Here is a 17,562-nt window from a genome sequence, read left to right on the forward strand (position 1 = left end):
GCATTATGCATGCGAGGGGCCAGCCATTGCACGTGAGCGAATGCATGCGCGCTTATTATGGAGCGCATCGGAAATGAGAAGAAAACTATTGAGAAATGCAGCCTGCTGGCTCGGTGGTAACAAATGTGGCCCTTGACTTCACCTCTGTGACCCACTGTCTCCTTGACACTCTAATTTTTCCAACCTTTTACACCCTCTCTCTACCGCTCCCCTGCTAGCCCTTCTTTGTTTCTGAACCCCCTCCGCCTCCCACACACCTCCGACACACCACAGCCAGCCGCCGCGTTTTTTTCCCTCTGTCATTGGCTGGTTGGGCTGTAAGGGGTCACATGTGACAGCACTAAGAGTCGGCGAGTCACAGAGCAGCACTACGGAGATAATTGCCATGTGATAAAGAGGTGATTGCCTGCTAGCACCAGGGGAGAGTAATGCCATCAGGTTGCTATAAAAAAGCAGATGTCTGACACTAACTGAATGCTGCTGGAGCCCAGGCAACTTTCTGTGCTCCTTTTCATCTGGGCACACTCTGTCTTTTTTTTTTTTTGGCCCCTTGTTTTGGTCTGTCTTTTGAAAGGCAGCTAGAAAAGGTTGTTTTCTGTGATGATGAAGACTCCTCAGCTTTGCTCATTCTCTACCAGAGACGTTTTCTATCTGCTCGGGGAGTGCATAAATAAATAGGGTGTTGGGGGGAGTGCAAAGGGGTAATGGGTCTTATGAATATAATGTATTTGAATTTCAGAGAGACGAGAAATAAGCATATAAAAAGTATAACGGAGTGACTGTGTTTCCCTCGGTCGGCATAGCTGCTCTTTGATTATTTATTTCTTTTTCTTGAAGTCAGATTGTGTTAACTGCTGCATTCCAACATAATTACATGCTTGAGTTTCCAATTTGCTGGATTTTATTTTGGAACAAAGCAACAATTAATGTGAGAGTTTTTTTTTTTTTTTATCCTTGACAATCTGACAGTTGGCATTACGGGCCACATTATCTGAGACATTTGGAGCTGGGAGAGAGGATGGTATTCTGGTCACGCTAGTATTTATTCCCACTGCGATTATTACTCCATGCGGATGAAGACTAAAAAGGCTGCTGGCTGACTAGGGGCAGTGGTAGGTTTTACTTGAATACCCACCCGGGGATGTATATACATTTGACCAAAATGTAATTTTTTTGCAAAAAAAAAAAAACTACAAGAAAAATAATGTTAGTGATATTTTTGCAGAAGCTGTTCTCATTCTTTGTGGCATTTAAATTTGGCTTTGAAAAACAGATTTCAAGCAGAGCTCCTCCAGACCAGCAACAATTAGCAAAAACCTGGGAAACTGTGCATCTGATGAGCTCATCATATTAACTACTTCTCAGTCCAACGCTCCTAATAATGGTTGTAAACGGCACAGTGGGAAGCATTGTTAAGATGGAGGCAAATTTCATGGAGTCCAATTGTGAAGTCAAATTTATTTCAGGTTATGTTTGATATATACAGCATTTTCATGATGATTGAAGCTAACATGATTACTTGATTATGTTAGTTATGTGATGACACTATATGTGCCTGGAAAATACATAATAACACCTCTTAAAAAAAATGAAATGTGGGTTTACTCAGTTCAAGTTTAAAAGGTCTCAGTAATTTGAAGCAATAGATGACTGAAGTTTCCACGGTTATTGGTAACACTCCAGTTTAGCTTTGTACACAGTTTTGTTTTCTGAAACTGAGTAGCAACACAAAGGTTCACAAAATCTGGATGCAACTAACATAATTTCCTCCACTTATTTATTCATCTGAGCAACAATGAGGCCACCCTGAGCAGATATCCCACAACCTCATCAAAAATCACAGGTGCCGAAAGTAAACAGAGTCACAAAAATGGAGTTGTGTTTTTGGCATTTTGTACTAAAATCTGGTACAAAACTGTAATCCACAGGTGGATTTGCATTGACTGTTTGTGCAGCTTTATATACTAAAAGGGAAATGCGGGATGACTTTGATCATCAGGTGAATTTGTACTTATCGCAACTGGTTAGTGTTTGAGTTAGCAGTCACCTCAGTGAGAAACACTGATTTGTTTTAATATTGCGAGATCTTGTTCCACCCCGAAACCTCGGTGTACCACAGCTTCAGGATCATGGGTTTAGCATGTGGTATGTTAACCATTTTGTGCCCATGTCTTTGAATGTCGGAAAAAGGAGAAATTAGCTTGTGGAACAAAACTGTGACAAAATAGAAGTCTGTTCAATGGATTGGAAAATACAGACATAAAGTGATTCAAATCAAAAATCATCATTGGACCTTTCTGTCTACTTTTTAGGTCGAGCATTATTATTTTTTTGATTTGATCATATATACTTCAGTTTTAGTCTCTACAATGTCCAACTTTTCTTTTTTTTTTTTTTTTTTTTTTAGAAAGGAATTATTCACATTTTTCACATTGATAAAATTATGCAAATGACCGGATGGCTGAGGCTCCAACATCGGGCTTTCTACAACAGGACAGACACTTTAAGGTTACCTGACAGGGGCACTCAGGGAAAATAATTGGCTTTTCCGTCGCCAGGTCCACATGCAAATACAACCAGAGAGCCGTTCTGTACCTTTACTGCCATCATTAGCATCAGTGCAAGTGGCAGAGGAGTTTGATTTCTGCCTGCGCGAAGCGATCTCAGACCACAGCTATCAGCAGCTCCCCTGACACATACAAGCCATGCAGTATTAAACAGATGCAGAGTCATGGGGCAAGAGGTTGGGCCTGCTGTGTTTGTGTTCCTATACCACACAAGTCCGCATGCCCGATGGGCAGCTGCGCGGCCTGCAAAAGATTATTGATTCCCCAGATAAAACCAGTGGTTCATGAGCTGCAAAAGCCATTGTACAGTGATGGATTTTTTTTTTTACTTTCTAAATTAGGCATTCAGAGGGTGCTCTTTGCACCAGGAGAATTTAAGCAAAGTCTGGAAGCTCAAATAGTCTCTATCACTCTTCATGCATGTGGTGTGTATGTGTGTGTCTTTGTTAGCGAGAACGGTTCAAGGCAGCGGTGCATGTGAGCATGTCCTATGCATATGAATAAACACTCCTTGGGCTGCATTTGATGGAAAATGGTTTCAGCTCTCACTTCTCAGTTCATGCTAAGCAGAAATGCAGAGGGAGTGAAAGGCTATTGATTGTATCTCTTTGCGGGATTGTCCAGCAAGAGAAAATAGACATTTACTCACTGAAGGTGTTGTATTACTAACATGGTCTCAAATTGAGTCTAGAGCTACTCTTGGTTCAAAAATGTTATTCTAATGTGTTCATTTAGCAGGAGAAAGATGTGAGGGCATTTTTTGGAAATTACATTTTTTATGCATTAAACTCTTACTTTGTGTGTGTTTTGAAGATTTCTTTGCCTAGGCCATCTGGTTTTTAATGTTTCATATTAAGAACATACAATGGTTTGCAAAAGTATTCATATCCCTTGATGTTTTTCACATTTTGTCATTTTGCAATCTCGAGCGTTAGTATATTTTATTTTGACATTTTTTGATCCAATACGAAGAAACGGATAATTGTGAAGTGGAAAAAATGATACATGGTTTCCAAGGAATTTTCAAATAAAACACAACCAAGCAATATGTCAATACTTTGCGGTGCCACTTGAGCCATTCCACACCAAGATTATGTTTTGATTTCTGATGCAGTGCTAGTTCTATGTCTAGGGTCAATGTCCTAATTAACCTCTGCCCCGAGACTCAAGTCTTTTACAGCCTCCAGTAATATTGATTTGCCATCTTATTAACTGACATCAGCTCACCTGTCTCTGTTGAAACACTGCAGACTCACACCATGATACTGTCACCCTCATGCTACAAAGTAGGAATGCTTTTCTCAGAGGGGTATGGGATGTCATTCCTCCACATATAGTAGTTTTGCTCAAAATTATATATCTTTTTTACTTCACCCCTCATTAAAGGGTTAGGGTAAGGGTTTGCTGTGTCACTTTCATAGATTTATCCTTTATTTATGCTGAGAAGGAAAGACAAGTCAACAGTATTTACATATTAGGTAACTTCTAAAGACAATTGACATATTGACAGATTTTTTTAGCAGAATAAAAGTAAAAGGCCTGTCGTCAAAACACTGTAAATGTTTTTATTTAGAAAAGATTTTGAATGCTGACTTTACTTTTCCATCTACGGTTTTGTTACTTTGTTTGTTTTGAAGAAAATGCTTTGCAATGTCAAGCTATGTAATGAAATGTAAAAATAAATAAATTAGGGTCTGACTATGTTTGTAAGACAAACTTACTTGAATTGTGTGTCAGTATTACACCGTGTTTCAAATTATTATGCACGTGACATTTTCTCAGATTTTCTTAAATGGTCACTGCAAATGATGGTCAGTATAATTTTTAAGTCACAAACTATTACAGTATAAATCTAATTTTACTGAACAAAGCTCCCCATGAGAACAGTATCAAAAATAAAAAAAACTCAAAATGCACTGTTCCAAGTTATTATGGCCAGCAGATTTTCAAAACATTCTATGAATGACAAAGAACTGCAAACGGTTTTTCTTTGAATGTGCAGCATTAAGTGGTCTAAAATCAAAAGCTATTTCAATCAAAAACATCTTAACAGACCAAGTTACATGTTAACATAGGACCGCTTCTTTGATATCACCTGCACAATTCTTGCATCCATTGAACTTGTGAGTTTGTGGAAAGTTTCTGCTTGAATTTAATTTATTTGCAGGATGTCAGAAAAGTTTCCCAGAGCTGTTTTGATATGAACTGCATTCCACCCTCAGAGCTTCTGCTTGAGGAAACTCCAAAGGTTCTCAATAGGGTTGAGGTCAGAGGAGGATGGTGGCCACACCATGAGTTTCTCCCCTTTTATGCTCATAGCAACCAATGACACAGTGGTATTCCTTCCAGCATGAGATGGTGTACTGTGATGCATGAGGAGGATTTTGGTACGGAAGGTACGGCTCTTCTTTTTGAACCATGTAAGAAAGCGATCAGTCAGAAAGTTCAAATACTTTGCTGAGGTCATTTTCACACCTTCAGTGACTCTGACCAGCTCTCTCTCCATGATTTCGGCCCTAAAAATGATTCCACCATCTCTTGCTGACGTCACAGCTGTGTTGGGACGTGGTGGCCGTCCACCATCTATCCACTACTGCGTCCATCTGGACCATCCAGGATTACACAGCAGTCATCAGTGAACAAGTCTGTCTGAAAATTAATCTTCATGTTCAGCTGGGCCCATTGCCACCGTTTCTGCTTGTGTGCTTGTGAGCCCTGGCTAGGGTTGGCCGAATAACAGGTTGATGCACCGTAAGCCTCTGGAGGATCCTCCACCTTCAGAGGCACCAGCACAGGGCTGGGCAATTCCAGGTCTCGAGGGCCAGTCTCCTGCAACATTTAGATGTCTTTCTACTTCAACACACCTGAGTCAAATAATGAGGTCATGAGCAGAACTCTGGAGAACTTGACTGTATTTAGGATGTGATTCAGCTGTGTTGGACCACTGTGACATATGAGAGCTGCAGGACACTGGCCCTCGAGGACCAGGATTGCCCACCCCTGCACTAGCAGCTTCAAATAACTGTTTGCTGCTTTGTAAGGGCATTTTAACAGCTGCTCTCTTAATTCGATAAATTTATCTAACAGAAACCTTCCTCATTGTGCCTTTATCTGTACAAACCCATCTTCATTCTGAATCTGCCACTTATCTCTTCACAGTACAATAACGATTCAGTTTTCATTAAATATTTAATGTCTTCATACCTTGTCATACGGCACTACACTATTTGATGATTTTCGTCAGCAGAGATCCTTTCTCTTTCCCCTACTGCTTGAAACCTGCAGCCTGCTTAATAATGTGGAACATCCTTGTGAAGTGGATTTTCTTCAATTGAGTTCACCAGATAAACTAATCAACCAGCTCTCTGAAATTAATTATAGTGATTCAAAGAGCCTTGACACACAATACCATCTATAAATTTAATAGCATAACAACTTAAATTCAATTTTCATAATAATTTAGAACATGGTGTAATTCCACTGACCAGAACAGTTTGGGCAGGATCTGACCTTTGACACATTCCTTGACAGCTCATTGTGTAACTGGATATTTATTTATAATTTTTTTTTATGATTTTCTTCGTGTTGAGTTTTCAAGCCCAAATCTTTACTCTTTATGCAAAATGTGTTTAGAGAAAAGCACTCTTGTTTGAGCACCATGTGCCAAATAAATTATAAAATGAGAGAAGATGTTAAGTGATGACTGAATGTCAAGCTCCAAGTGGTAATCATCACAAATCCATCAGAAAAAATTAAACATGAGCCCGAGGAATGAGAGTGGGAGGCATCTGTGGCATTTCTATGCAGCCGAGCAAAGTATTGTGAAGTTTGACAATTATAAGGAAAAAAGGCATTGTAACTGCAAACTTTGCCTGTCCCCTGAGCACGGAGATAATGTGCACATGTCAATGCCTTGATTTGTATGAGCCCAACAGACAGCTATTAAATTGTTTCTGCAGCTGGTGACAGGCTTCCTGCTGCGAGGACGGGCACATTCACTAAACATAGGTTGACAGGCTTCTTTTTCTTCTCTTTCTTTTCTTCTGCTCTACTTTCTCTGCACTTCCATGCACTATCCATCCATCAACATCACCATAAATCCCTCCCTCTCGTCTGCCCTTGATATGTTTCACTCTTACCCCCCTTCTTCCATCCTCTCTCGATTCTTCGGCCACTTACTACATTTTTCATCGCCATCTTTTCCCTCGTCACCTTCTTCTCCCCCATCCTGTCCTCCACCCATCTCTCCGTGTCCGTCTTCTTTAGCTCATGCAGCAGCAGGCAGCCATCATGGCAGCAACCCATGGAGGTTATATCACGCCTAGCGTGGCCTTCCCTGCCACGCAGATCCACCAGATGGGGGCGCTCAACATCAACAGCCTCCCACCCACTCCCATGACCCCGGTGTCGAGTGAGTTTCATCAGACCCTGGGTGAGCACTCAGTTTCATTCCCTTTCTCTATGTGATGGTGTTTCTCTGCCACGGTAGCAAGCCAAAGCGTCTTTTAATAACGTCTGTGTTATGTTGCCGTGCGTGACGCGCATGTGTGTGTGAGTGTGAAACAAGCTAGATCTGCAGCATGCCCCAAAGAAAGAGTGCCTATTTACCGGTAATCCAAAATTATTCCTCTGGAGGGAAAGGGAAAGTGAGACGAGATTTGCATGTTTATGTTGTTTGCGAATGCTGAGATTTAGGGTTACAGTAGAAGCAGCAGAGTAAAGAACATCTATTACTAAATATACAGATAAGGCATTAATTTCCCTGTAGCATTTTGACCTTGTGCTTTGAGGCACTTGTGCATGGTTTGCATGCAGTTGGGTTTGTTTTCCATAACAAACAGCCTCCATGCACATACATTACAGTGGGAAGGAAAGGACTTTCAAACACCTACCCACTGCCAAAGATTTGCTTATTCAGCAGTTTCATTTTTCTTTGGAAAAAAAAAAAAAAAAAACTTCAAGATTCTTCACTCACCAAAAGCATAAGCCTAAATAAATTATACAGTATCTCAGTCTTTGTTGCGCTCCACTCTCATACTTTGTCATCTCAGCAGTGTTCAGTTTCTACTGCAAAGTCTTTGATAACTTTAAAGCTACTTGTCTGAGAGACACAACCATCAGCAGCACAGAAAGATTTGTTTTAAACGTTCTTTAAAGTCATCGTAGGAATCAAGTTTATACAAAACCTGCGTCACTTTATCAAACTATTGCAGAGCTCTGTGTTTTTTTATCGCAAAAATATTTGTGTTCTTTCTCAGCATGTGCTCGTTGGGTGTACCCACTCTCAACTCCCACCTTCAATCAGAATTTGAAGGGGGAAAAAGAGTAAAGCAGAGGGGGATGAATATGCTTTTTGTATTTTTTGCGATGCAAGAAACAGCTTCAACACATTCTAAAAACAAGAACAGGGTGCACAAGACTTGGTTTTGTTGTTTTCTTCTGTTCAACACTGGGTGAATACAGGCAGAAATACATGCATACATGAAATAATATGTCGGTAACCCTCACCCTGTCTACTCGAACACAAAGTCTATGTTTTTGTGACCATGTGTGCCTGCAGGTACAGGAATGTCTTGTTTGAGAGTGACACCAAAAACACAGCAGAATACAAAAACAATGGGTTGGATCATAAAGAGAAGAAGAAAAAAATAATAATATAATATATCAATGTTGAAGATTTAGTAAATTCCTGTTTTGTTTTTTCCTGAGTCAAATACAATGATGTGGTTTTCTGGATCATTATGTTTCAGCCACTTGTGTCCAGGTTTTCAATCACCTTTACCACCTTGTCAAAAAAAGTTCAGAAAAACCTGGCAGCTACAGAAACTCAAACCTGCTTTGTACTGGATCCTGCTGGGAGATCACTATCATTGTCCAGTTGTAAAGTATAGAGAAATAAACCCTAGTTCCAAAATGAACACTTTTAATCTCCACTGTATACAGCTGTCCACCTGGTCTGTGAACACTTTTTTTTTTTTTACGTCTACAAATCATATGTGTAAGACGTAGTTTACTGAATGACATCTACTTTTATATTTGTGGTTGTGTATGTATGTATATATTTAACTTTTTTTATATATATACAGTAAAACTCTCATACTTCCATGCACTTTTGTAAGGCAAGATTGAATCTGCAATTCATTTAAACATTTGCTCCCAATTATTAAATTTAAAAATCAGCAGCCAATTTCAAAATAACCCAATTATTAAATTTTAAAATATATCTTTCAAAAAACAAAAACAAAGAACTGAGTCAGAGACGTCCCCGCCTGAACACAAACAAAAAATATGTGCCTGAAGTGATACGGTGCCAGCAGACACGCATGTTGTAGGCAGGCACAGTATCATTTTCAACACCAGGTGATGTATGTGGAAAGACAAGACATTTGTCAAATATTCGCATTGATGTTTTCTGCACAAAGTGTGCACTTTTGGGCAGGCATAATCAATCTAAGACAGTGATTAAAACCAGAGCTCAGTCTTGCTGAGAAGCTCTTATTTTTGATGGGTAAAAGCAATGACAGTGCTGCAATTCGGAGCTTTGTATTCGCCATGCATACCTGTATTTTTGCAACACAATGGTGCTGATTGAAGATAGTGCAACCGCGCTGCAAGGAGCACAGTCGGTGTGTGTGCATGGGTTGTGCGAAAGGCTTTGTCCTCCAGTCAACTTGGATTGTTTGTGCATCTCTCCAGCTGCAGTCTATAGAAAACCAAGTCTTTGCCTCAAAACAAAAGACATCTTGTTGATTTTGCTTTTGTCATCTGTAAAAGTTCAACTTATGAAAAGTGAAATTAAAGTTTTCAGATCTCTTGGCATTTTCATGAGAAGAATTAAGAAAAATAAACAATATCTAACTATTATTAATACAATCAAGAATTAAAATGGTCAAATTAATACCAGTTTACCAAAGACACTCAAAAACAAATGCAATCTGTAAAAAACAAGAACTAGATAAAAAGTATTCACCCCTCATGCTGTTTTCCTTCGTTTATTGCTTTACAAATCAATCTCACCACCAAAATATGCCTTTATGAATATTCAACAAATTTACCAAAAAATAAAAAATAAAACCAGCTACTTTTGGATGTATGTGATTGTCTTCACCCTGTCCACCTTAAGAATAATCAAATCTGACCTGTTTGGATAATCTGTTGATCTGCATCTGATCTCCATTTTCAAACGTAGCGTCTTGTCTGGGGACCAAAGAACTTTCCCACAAACCTCTTTAGTCCAGCCTAAATTAGTTTTTTTTTTCAACTGTTGCATTTTCACTGCCACTCTCCCATTAAGTTTACAGTAGTAATGAACCCAGGCAGCAGTACTTGTATGCAGAGTTTCTCCCATCTCATCTACTGAAGTTTGTCACGCCTTCCTCGTACTCACTGGCGTCCTGGTGGCCTCGCTTACTGGGCTTTTTCCTCCACAGTCACTCAGTTTGTGTAAATAACCTGATATAGACATATTTACACATGGACCACATTCCTTTAATTTCTTGGTGATGAATTAAATTGAACTCCAGGGGATGTTTAGTGTGTCAGACATATTTTTTCTCTGACTACTGGGACTGACTATCTGTTTTTTTAAATGCCATTATTTTTGTAGAAATCTGTTTTAACTTTGACATTCAAGAAGGTTTTTGCCCCCTTTTTTTTATCACAAAAGCCAAATTTTGTTGATCACAATTGATTTGTACAGACAATGAAAAGAAAAAGAAAATTCAAGGAAGTTGATGCTTTTCACAGGCACTATTTCTGTCTCGCCAGGTTTAAGAGTTGTTTGAATTACTGGATGAATGTGATTCAGTCTGCCAAGTGGTACTTGTAGATTAACAGGTGGACTTTGGTGCCCCTGAAACAAGTTCTGAATGTCTGGAGGCACATTTGTTGGATTGCTTTTGAAACTGGGTTAGACATGCAGGAAATGTCACTAAAACATGAAGAGACCGCGAACAAATACTGTTTTCACATTCAAATATATATTTTTTATTAATTCTGGTGCATAACGACAAGTTCATATTTAATGCCAATCAGCATTTAAAGCTATGGTAAGTTATGAATACTTTTAAAGCCTTATGAATTTCTAGATTGGCAAAATGAGAACAATTTTAATTAAACATGTTCTCCTTTTTAGGAGCGACCTTAAGATGACCTTTTTGGTATCTGCATAAACATCTAACTTAACAGGAGTAAGATACATTTTGAATAGACCTAGAATTTTACAAGGGCATTTTAAAGTGAGTTAGAGAATAGTAGGTGAAGTAGGTTAAAGTCCACACCATAGAAAAGCCGACCTCACTGCTACATGTGAACTGGATATTTCTGTTTATGTACTTTTTATTGGGTTACCTTTTCGCATTGAATGAATGTAAGTTATTCAGAATCCAACAAAAAAATAGATGGTAATCATAAAGTTTCAAGAACAGTCATAAATATTCAAGTTGTTATTTCCCTTTGCTTCATTCATTCATTTGATTTTGCGGGCAGCAGCTGCAGGAGTCGGTACCCCAGCTTGCTGATTCTAGTTTGCAGAGTTTTATGCCCCTAAACCCCCACACTACCCCACCACCACACATACACAAACCTCCTTCTTCTGACTGTGACATATTTAGAGTTCATTGAAGGAATACATAACATTACTGGCAAGGCTGTCTGTGAAAGTAGGGCAAGGAATTCTGACACTACTGAGAGACTGTAGGATGCCTGCCACGATTCAGTGGAATAATTCATCGTAATATCCAAATCTTATTTTAGAGTGCGTCTCCGCTTTGGCTAAAGCTTAACTTATGCATTAAAGTTGTCTCATCAATCAAATTATGTTTCTAAAATCAGTTTGTATTTGACTTTTTTTTCTGTTAAGTTTGAAAGAAACATCTAAACTGAGAGTGCTTGACGATCAACACTTTTATTCTCTTCACCTTATTTTGAAATTACCCAGTAACCAACATGTTTAGGACAAAAAAAATCTTGTTTGATAGGTTCAGAGGTTAAGGGTGTCTCTAAAAAAAAAAAAAGAGAGACATGCACTCGATCAACAGATGCAAAGCATTTAGGCTTGATGGTGCATAAGCTGTTTGCCAGATGGCTTGGCTGATTAGAGAACGTATCCTTACAATGATGCATGATGATGCTTTTTGAAAATAATGTTCACCAGGTGCTGCTCCCTGAGTGCTGCAGAAGAAAAGAAAGTTAAACAAAACCGAAGAGAGAGAGAGGAGGGGGAAGCTGGAGATATGGAAAGAGGGAGAGGAGGGAGAGATAAACACAGTAAAAGGAAGGAAGAAACGGAGAGAGATGCGCATCCCGCTGGGTATATGTGGCAAAGAACACGCAGTGTCAAGGATGCTTTGTTTGGAATGAGAGAAGTGTGTAATCAAAGTCGCTCTAATGTTCTCCTGTATGGTGCTGTTCTGCAGTGAAGACATACAAGATGCACAAGTGCACATTAGACAAAATGTACTGCAGACGCTGCACAGCCAGGAACAACCCACTGACAGACAGACTGAATGTGGCACGACATCCCTGCTGGATTCAAACACAGTTAATCCACTGATGCAGAACCCTTCCATGGTGACAAACACCAGGAAACTAATGAGCTGTTTGACGTGCTGATCTTTCTTAATACTACCTGTCCTTTGTGGCTTCTGGGCATGTGGTTTATAAAAACATTAATTTTAAAACAAGCAAGTGATGAGGAAGAATTAGGTTGGAGGTTTGTGTTAAGTAAAGGATTAATTAACAAGCTTGTGACTGCTTATTCTACAGATCTAACGGTGGAGTGACGCATCAGATCAGGACTGAAGCAAACAGCTGGATCGATGAACACCTAAGAGTTTACTTTTAGCTACATGCAGTATTATGTATTTTCCAGGCACATAGTGCCATTTTACAGCACATTCAAGTAGCTTTGTTACCTTTAGTTGTTTTAAAATTGTTGACTATCAACCATAACTCAGAAGAAATTTGACTTTGCGGTTTTGTGTCTTGAAATTGGCCTCTGTCTCTTTAAGAAGCTCCTGCTCTTTCCAAAACTGCCTTCAGCACTCAATAATTCCTTTCCACTATGCTATTTACAAGTTTTATTAGGAGCATTGGACTGAGAAGTAGTTGGTAAGATAAGCTCAGCAGACTTGTAGTCTGGTGGAGCTGAATGGGGAAGGCACAGGGTAAAGCTGCTCTGTGAGGAGGTAGGTCAGCTTGAGACTGCAGCTTCTAGCACGAGGTTTGTGAAAATAGGCGATGTTTTGCAAAAGCAAGTACCCCCAAATGTCTGGATAAATGGATAAAAACTGTTGGATGGCAGCTTTTAATGTGCAATAATAATAATAGCTGATTAAGCCTTGATACTATTAGATAGATGGGAACCAACTAATGTGGCGAAGACTATTCTCCTGCCACATCTTTGCTTACATCAAGAAGTCAGTAGTGGGTTCCCTTGGTAAAATTAGATTGTGTTTGAGATCATTGTGTGTTTTCATTATTACAAGCTCAGTTCTGGAACACTTTTCTAATTTAGGTGTCCTTTTTCTCAGTGTTAATACATAAATCTTTCTACTTCATAATGACCGTAGCTTCAGTATCTCCAGGCTAACAGTAACATGAACGACCCCTACTGTACATCTACACATTGCACATTAAAGATTAGATTAATTGTAACTTCAAGGGTAAAGACATTATCTTCGAGGTATTGAACATGGCCGACAGGTTATTGGCCTTGTCCTTTTGTGTGCATCTGCTTTTTACAACCAGAGTCGCAGCTCTTTCCTTGCTCAGATCAGAGCTGTGAAAGAAAAACTTTCACCTGCAGCAAAGCTTCAGAAGCTGGCCTCCTCAGCGATCGGAAAGTCTGGCACATTGCTGTAGTCGCTGCACTGCATGCATAATGTCCTCAGAAGCGGCGCAGGCAAAGTGAAGGCTTCAACATATTTCTTCGTATTCCTGTGCACAAGGCATTGATATCCTTACTACCACATGTACATGTACTCAACTCTGTCTTTGGGGGAGCAACGCTACAGCCACCTCCTCAGGCAGGCATCAAAGCTTGTTTTCTTGTGTTTCTTTCTCTGCTCCTGGTTTGAATCATGTCCTTCTTTGCTCTGTGTGTGCCACCATCATTTGACTTGGATTTTTATCGTCATACATGCAATGCTGGCACACACTCTGTCAACACAACCAAAAACAATCTGAGCTTTACAATAGGATGTGTAGAAGAATGTCGAGGACCTGCTCTGTGAGGAGGTCAGTCAGCTTGAGGCTGCAACTCCTAGGTACTTATACAGATGACAACATTTCAGTTCCTCATTTTTTAATTAATGTGCTCAGAGTTAATGACTGATACATTCAGAAAGTTGCTTGGTGAAGTTTTACAATGGCTATAAATAAATAAGGAAGTCTGAATTGGGATTAATTCTAGAAGATGCAATAGAATCTAAAAATTAGTACAGTCTTTCTTGGATAATGTGAACGACAGGATAACCAGTCAGTAACTAGAAATGATTAACTAAAAGTGCTGGTGCTTCTTTTTGTTTCTTCTCTGCATTGATATGTCTCTTTGATTATTTATTTCGTAGTAAATTTCATTCTGCTACTTTTTAACTTTGTGCTGACAAAACCTAAATTATATATAAATAAACAAACATTTGAATAACACAGTGTTTCTTGGTCCTGCATATTTTATTTCATTTCCAAACATCTAACTTAAGTGAATTGGTGATTAAAAGGCCAATTATCCAATGAAAAACATAGTAAATAGCAGAATATTAGAGTGGGGTCACAATGTCAGGAGCAGTTTTAAGGATGTGATTCATAGAAGGTCTGCACATCACTGATTATTGTCCCAGGGGCAAATGGGTAAAGCCTTATTATCACATGTAAAAGGCAGCAGTGGTAAAAATCATGCACCATAAACAGAACATGCAGATATTTTTCATTCTTACAGGTATATTCATTTAAATGAACATGCATGCTGCATTACGTCCCGGTCGAGTTGCCGTAGAGATTTAAAGGGCAGTGTTTAACATCGCATGGTATTTATTGGTATGCAGACGAGCCTTTGAAAAAAGCTCTTCCTCCCATACGCAGATTTATTATTCACACCAGACAGACATTTTCTCCTTGACTGTAAATGCATCACATTTTAAATCAGTTAGATGAAAGCATCTGTTTTGAGTGCTTATTACTTGCTCCAGCAAAAGACAGTCCTTGTGCTGGTAATGACTGCACTCTACAGCACGGGCAAGGCATTCCTCGATGATTTGAATGCATAATTAGCATAATAAATACCTCTGTCATATTCGAAGACTTGCTCCATGAGGAAATCACTGCAGAGAGCAAATCAACACTTTCCCTTCCTCAGAAGAACCGACAGTAATGTGGATATAATTTCGTATTCATGACATAAATAAATGCATGTGACATACACTTATCCATACTGTTTCACAGTGTGGACTCCCTTTGTGCCGTAGCCACCAGGAAAGAATTCGTAGCAAAGCTCCAGCTGTATAGAATATATAATCTGCTACCCCATAGCTTTGTATTCAGCCATGCCCAAGTGGGAAACAACATGTCATTATTACGGACCGATACTCGCTGCGCAAGCTGACAGCCGCATGTAGATCTGCACTGTTGCATGTGCATTGTAAACAAGCTATGAATACAATTTTCCACTATAGCAAAACTACATTGCAAAACTGTCTAGCGAGGTATAAAATGGAAATGTCTTATTTTCCATTCCAGGACAGTAGGAAATGCTTCTTCATTTCAGCTGAGGAGAGAGGTTTGGAGGCTTTGCTCATGCTGGTCATTGGAACATGGTGACATTGAGGATAAAGATGATGACTCGCCACATAAATGGCCTCCACATGTAATTATAGCTTTAATGGCCATGACGTCATTGTCTTTCCTTTTATCATAAACCCATAATGTGCCCCAGGACTTAAATTGTTACAAATGTATTTCCATTTTAATAGTTTGAGTTTTTCTTCTCTATGGTTAAAAAGAAAGTCTGAACGACGGAAAGGTTGCACTGTTCTTTTTACTGCTTTGCTCAAAACAGCAGTTACATGGAAGGGATCAGCAGTCTCACCTATAGTGCTCTGCAATTATATTAATGTTCGTTGATCTACACATCTACTTTTAATTGAAGTCACAATTTTAAAATGTCATGTGGTGGACAACAATAAACACATTTTCAGGGGCAAAAATATCGGTCTGCTGGCACAGCCAAACTTGCTGTTAAATTGTAAAGTTTTGTACACAATGTAACATACCTCTCGTTTTACACATTAGTCCAAAGCTACAAGATCCTCTGATTTATTGCTGTTCTATTGTGCCATGTAAGAGTTGGCAAAATATTTAGTTGGAATTTCTTGTCATGATAGAAAAATGAAAAATGGTTTTCAATAAAAGTTTTAAAAGTGCCTCATATTACATATTGTATTCAGGACTTTCACTCAAAAAAAATGTAAAAAAAATTCAATGTAACCAACTGCTTCAGATATTTGGTAGGAAAAAAAGTTGTGGAAGAAAAAAAGCAAAACCACGAAGAACGAGGAGCGAGCAGACAGGTCAGAGATGTAGCTGTGCAGATGTCTAAAGCGGGGTTCAATTATAAAATAATATCTCGAGTTCTGGGAACATCACAGTTTATCTTCTGAAAATCAAAAGACGATGGCACTGATACAAACATATTAAAACATGGCTCCTGACCTAAACTGGCAAGATCGCCAAGGAGCTGATTAAGCCGAGAATCAGCCAAGAGAGTCGTGGTAACTCTAGAGGGGCTGGAGCGGTTTGCCACAAGCCATGTTAGGGGATACAGCAAAGATGTGAAAGACCTTGCATTAGCCAAATGAGGCCAATTTAGAAAATCTCCGCCCAAATCTTTTGATTTTCGAACAGCATGTGTGGTGGAAAACTAAAACTGATTCTGCCATGGTGATGCTTTTTTTCCAAGATAAGGAACATGATCAGAATAGATTGTAAGATTGATGGACATAAACAAATGGCAACATTAGATGAAAAGTTATAAAAATTAGGAAGCTCAAAAATATTCAGTATAAACATTTGAGAAATACCCAAAAGAGCTGGTTTTCAATAAATTCAACTGGAGGGTGCTGAAAAATGAATGCTCCTCGCTCTCTTCAGTCTTTTGTCAAAAGATTTGAAAACGGTCCAGAATGCTCCTTCCACTTCCCAAGCATCTGCTAATTTGTGTTGTTCTACAGCATAAAATCCACAAAAGCATCTGGTTATAAAAATATGAAAAAGTTCAAACAGTGCTAATACTTTTGCAGGACAGTACTAGTCACAGTACTAGTCCCTCCACTGTCGCAACTGGTGAACATACATGAGCGCGCTCCTCCCAAAACACTGCTAAGCTTTGGAAAATGAATTTGCCTGATGATGGAGAGGATACATTATCTGGTGGTACAGTAGAGTGCGTGTGGCCCGGGTACACTATAGCTGCCTCCAGCCCTCAAAGTAGGAGCGGCGGTCTCCTGGGTCCTGGTAGGAGAATGGGCTGAAGCTGCGGTCTAATTCATCACAACTTCGCAGGAAACAAGCAATCGCAGGGAGGCTTCTGGAAAAAAAAAAAAAAAAGAAAGAAAGAAAAGAAATAGAGGAAACCTTAGCAAAAGACACAACAAGTCTCACTGGGCCGAGGAAATTCCCCAGGTCGCCATTGTTGTTAACTGTCAGCGTCCTCCATCGCTTAAACGCTCAGACAGAAGTGATATAGAGAAGACAAAAGAGCATAGGAAATAAAAAAAAAAAGAAGAGTCATAAGAAGCGAATAATAAAAGTAACCCTATGCGCTGTATTTACCGGCACCTCAGCTTATTTACAGGTTCATTTCAGCGTGTGTGGATGTGATTGTTTAGTTGCCGCGAACTGCCGCTCACAGCGGGGGGCCTTGCTGAGGTACCGGCTCGTGGGGATATGACAAGCTGCTGAAGGGTTTCCGTGACAACCTGGGTTGTCTGTCCAATCAGGG

General features: G+C 39.4%; 1 protein-coding gene across 6 annotated transcripts in view; it reads left to right on the plus strand.

Moving 5' to 3' along the window:
• The window catches only part of celf5a (cugbp, Elav-like family member 5a), a 221,658-nt gene that overhangs the window by 194,776 nt on the left and 9,320 nt on the right, over nt 1-17,562 (plus strand). For 5 of the 6 annotated variants that reach the window (XM_055047006.1, XM_055047030.1, XM_055047013.1 and 2 more), the window contains exon 7: nt 6,834-6,999. In XM_055047006.1, the coding sequence (XP_054902981.1) occupies nt 6,834-6,999 (166 nt within the window). The remainder of the gene's footprint in view (nt 1-6,833; nt 7,000-17,562) is intronic. The other variant, XM_055047038.1, reaches the window with a different exon arrangement.

This window comes from Poeciliopsis prolifica, unplaced genomic scaffold (assembly GCF_027474105.1).
Source record: "Poeciliopsis prolifica strain line A6 unplaced genomic scaffold, Auburn_PproV2 SCAFFOLD002, whole genome shotgun sequence".
NCBI lineage: Eukaryota > Metazoa > Chordata > Actinopteri > Cyprinodontiformes > Poeciliidae > Poeciliopsis > Poeciliopsis prolifica.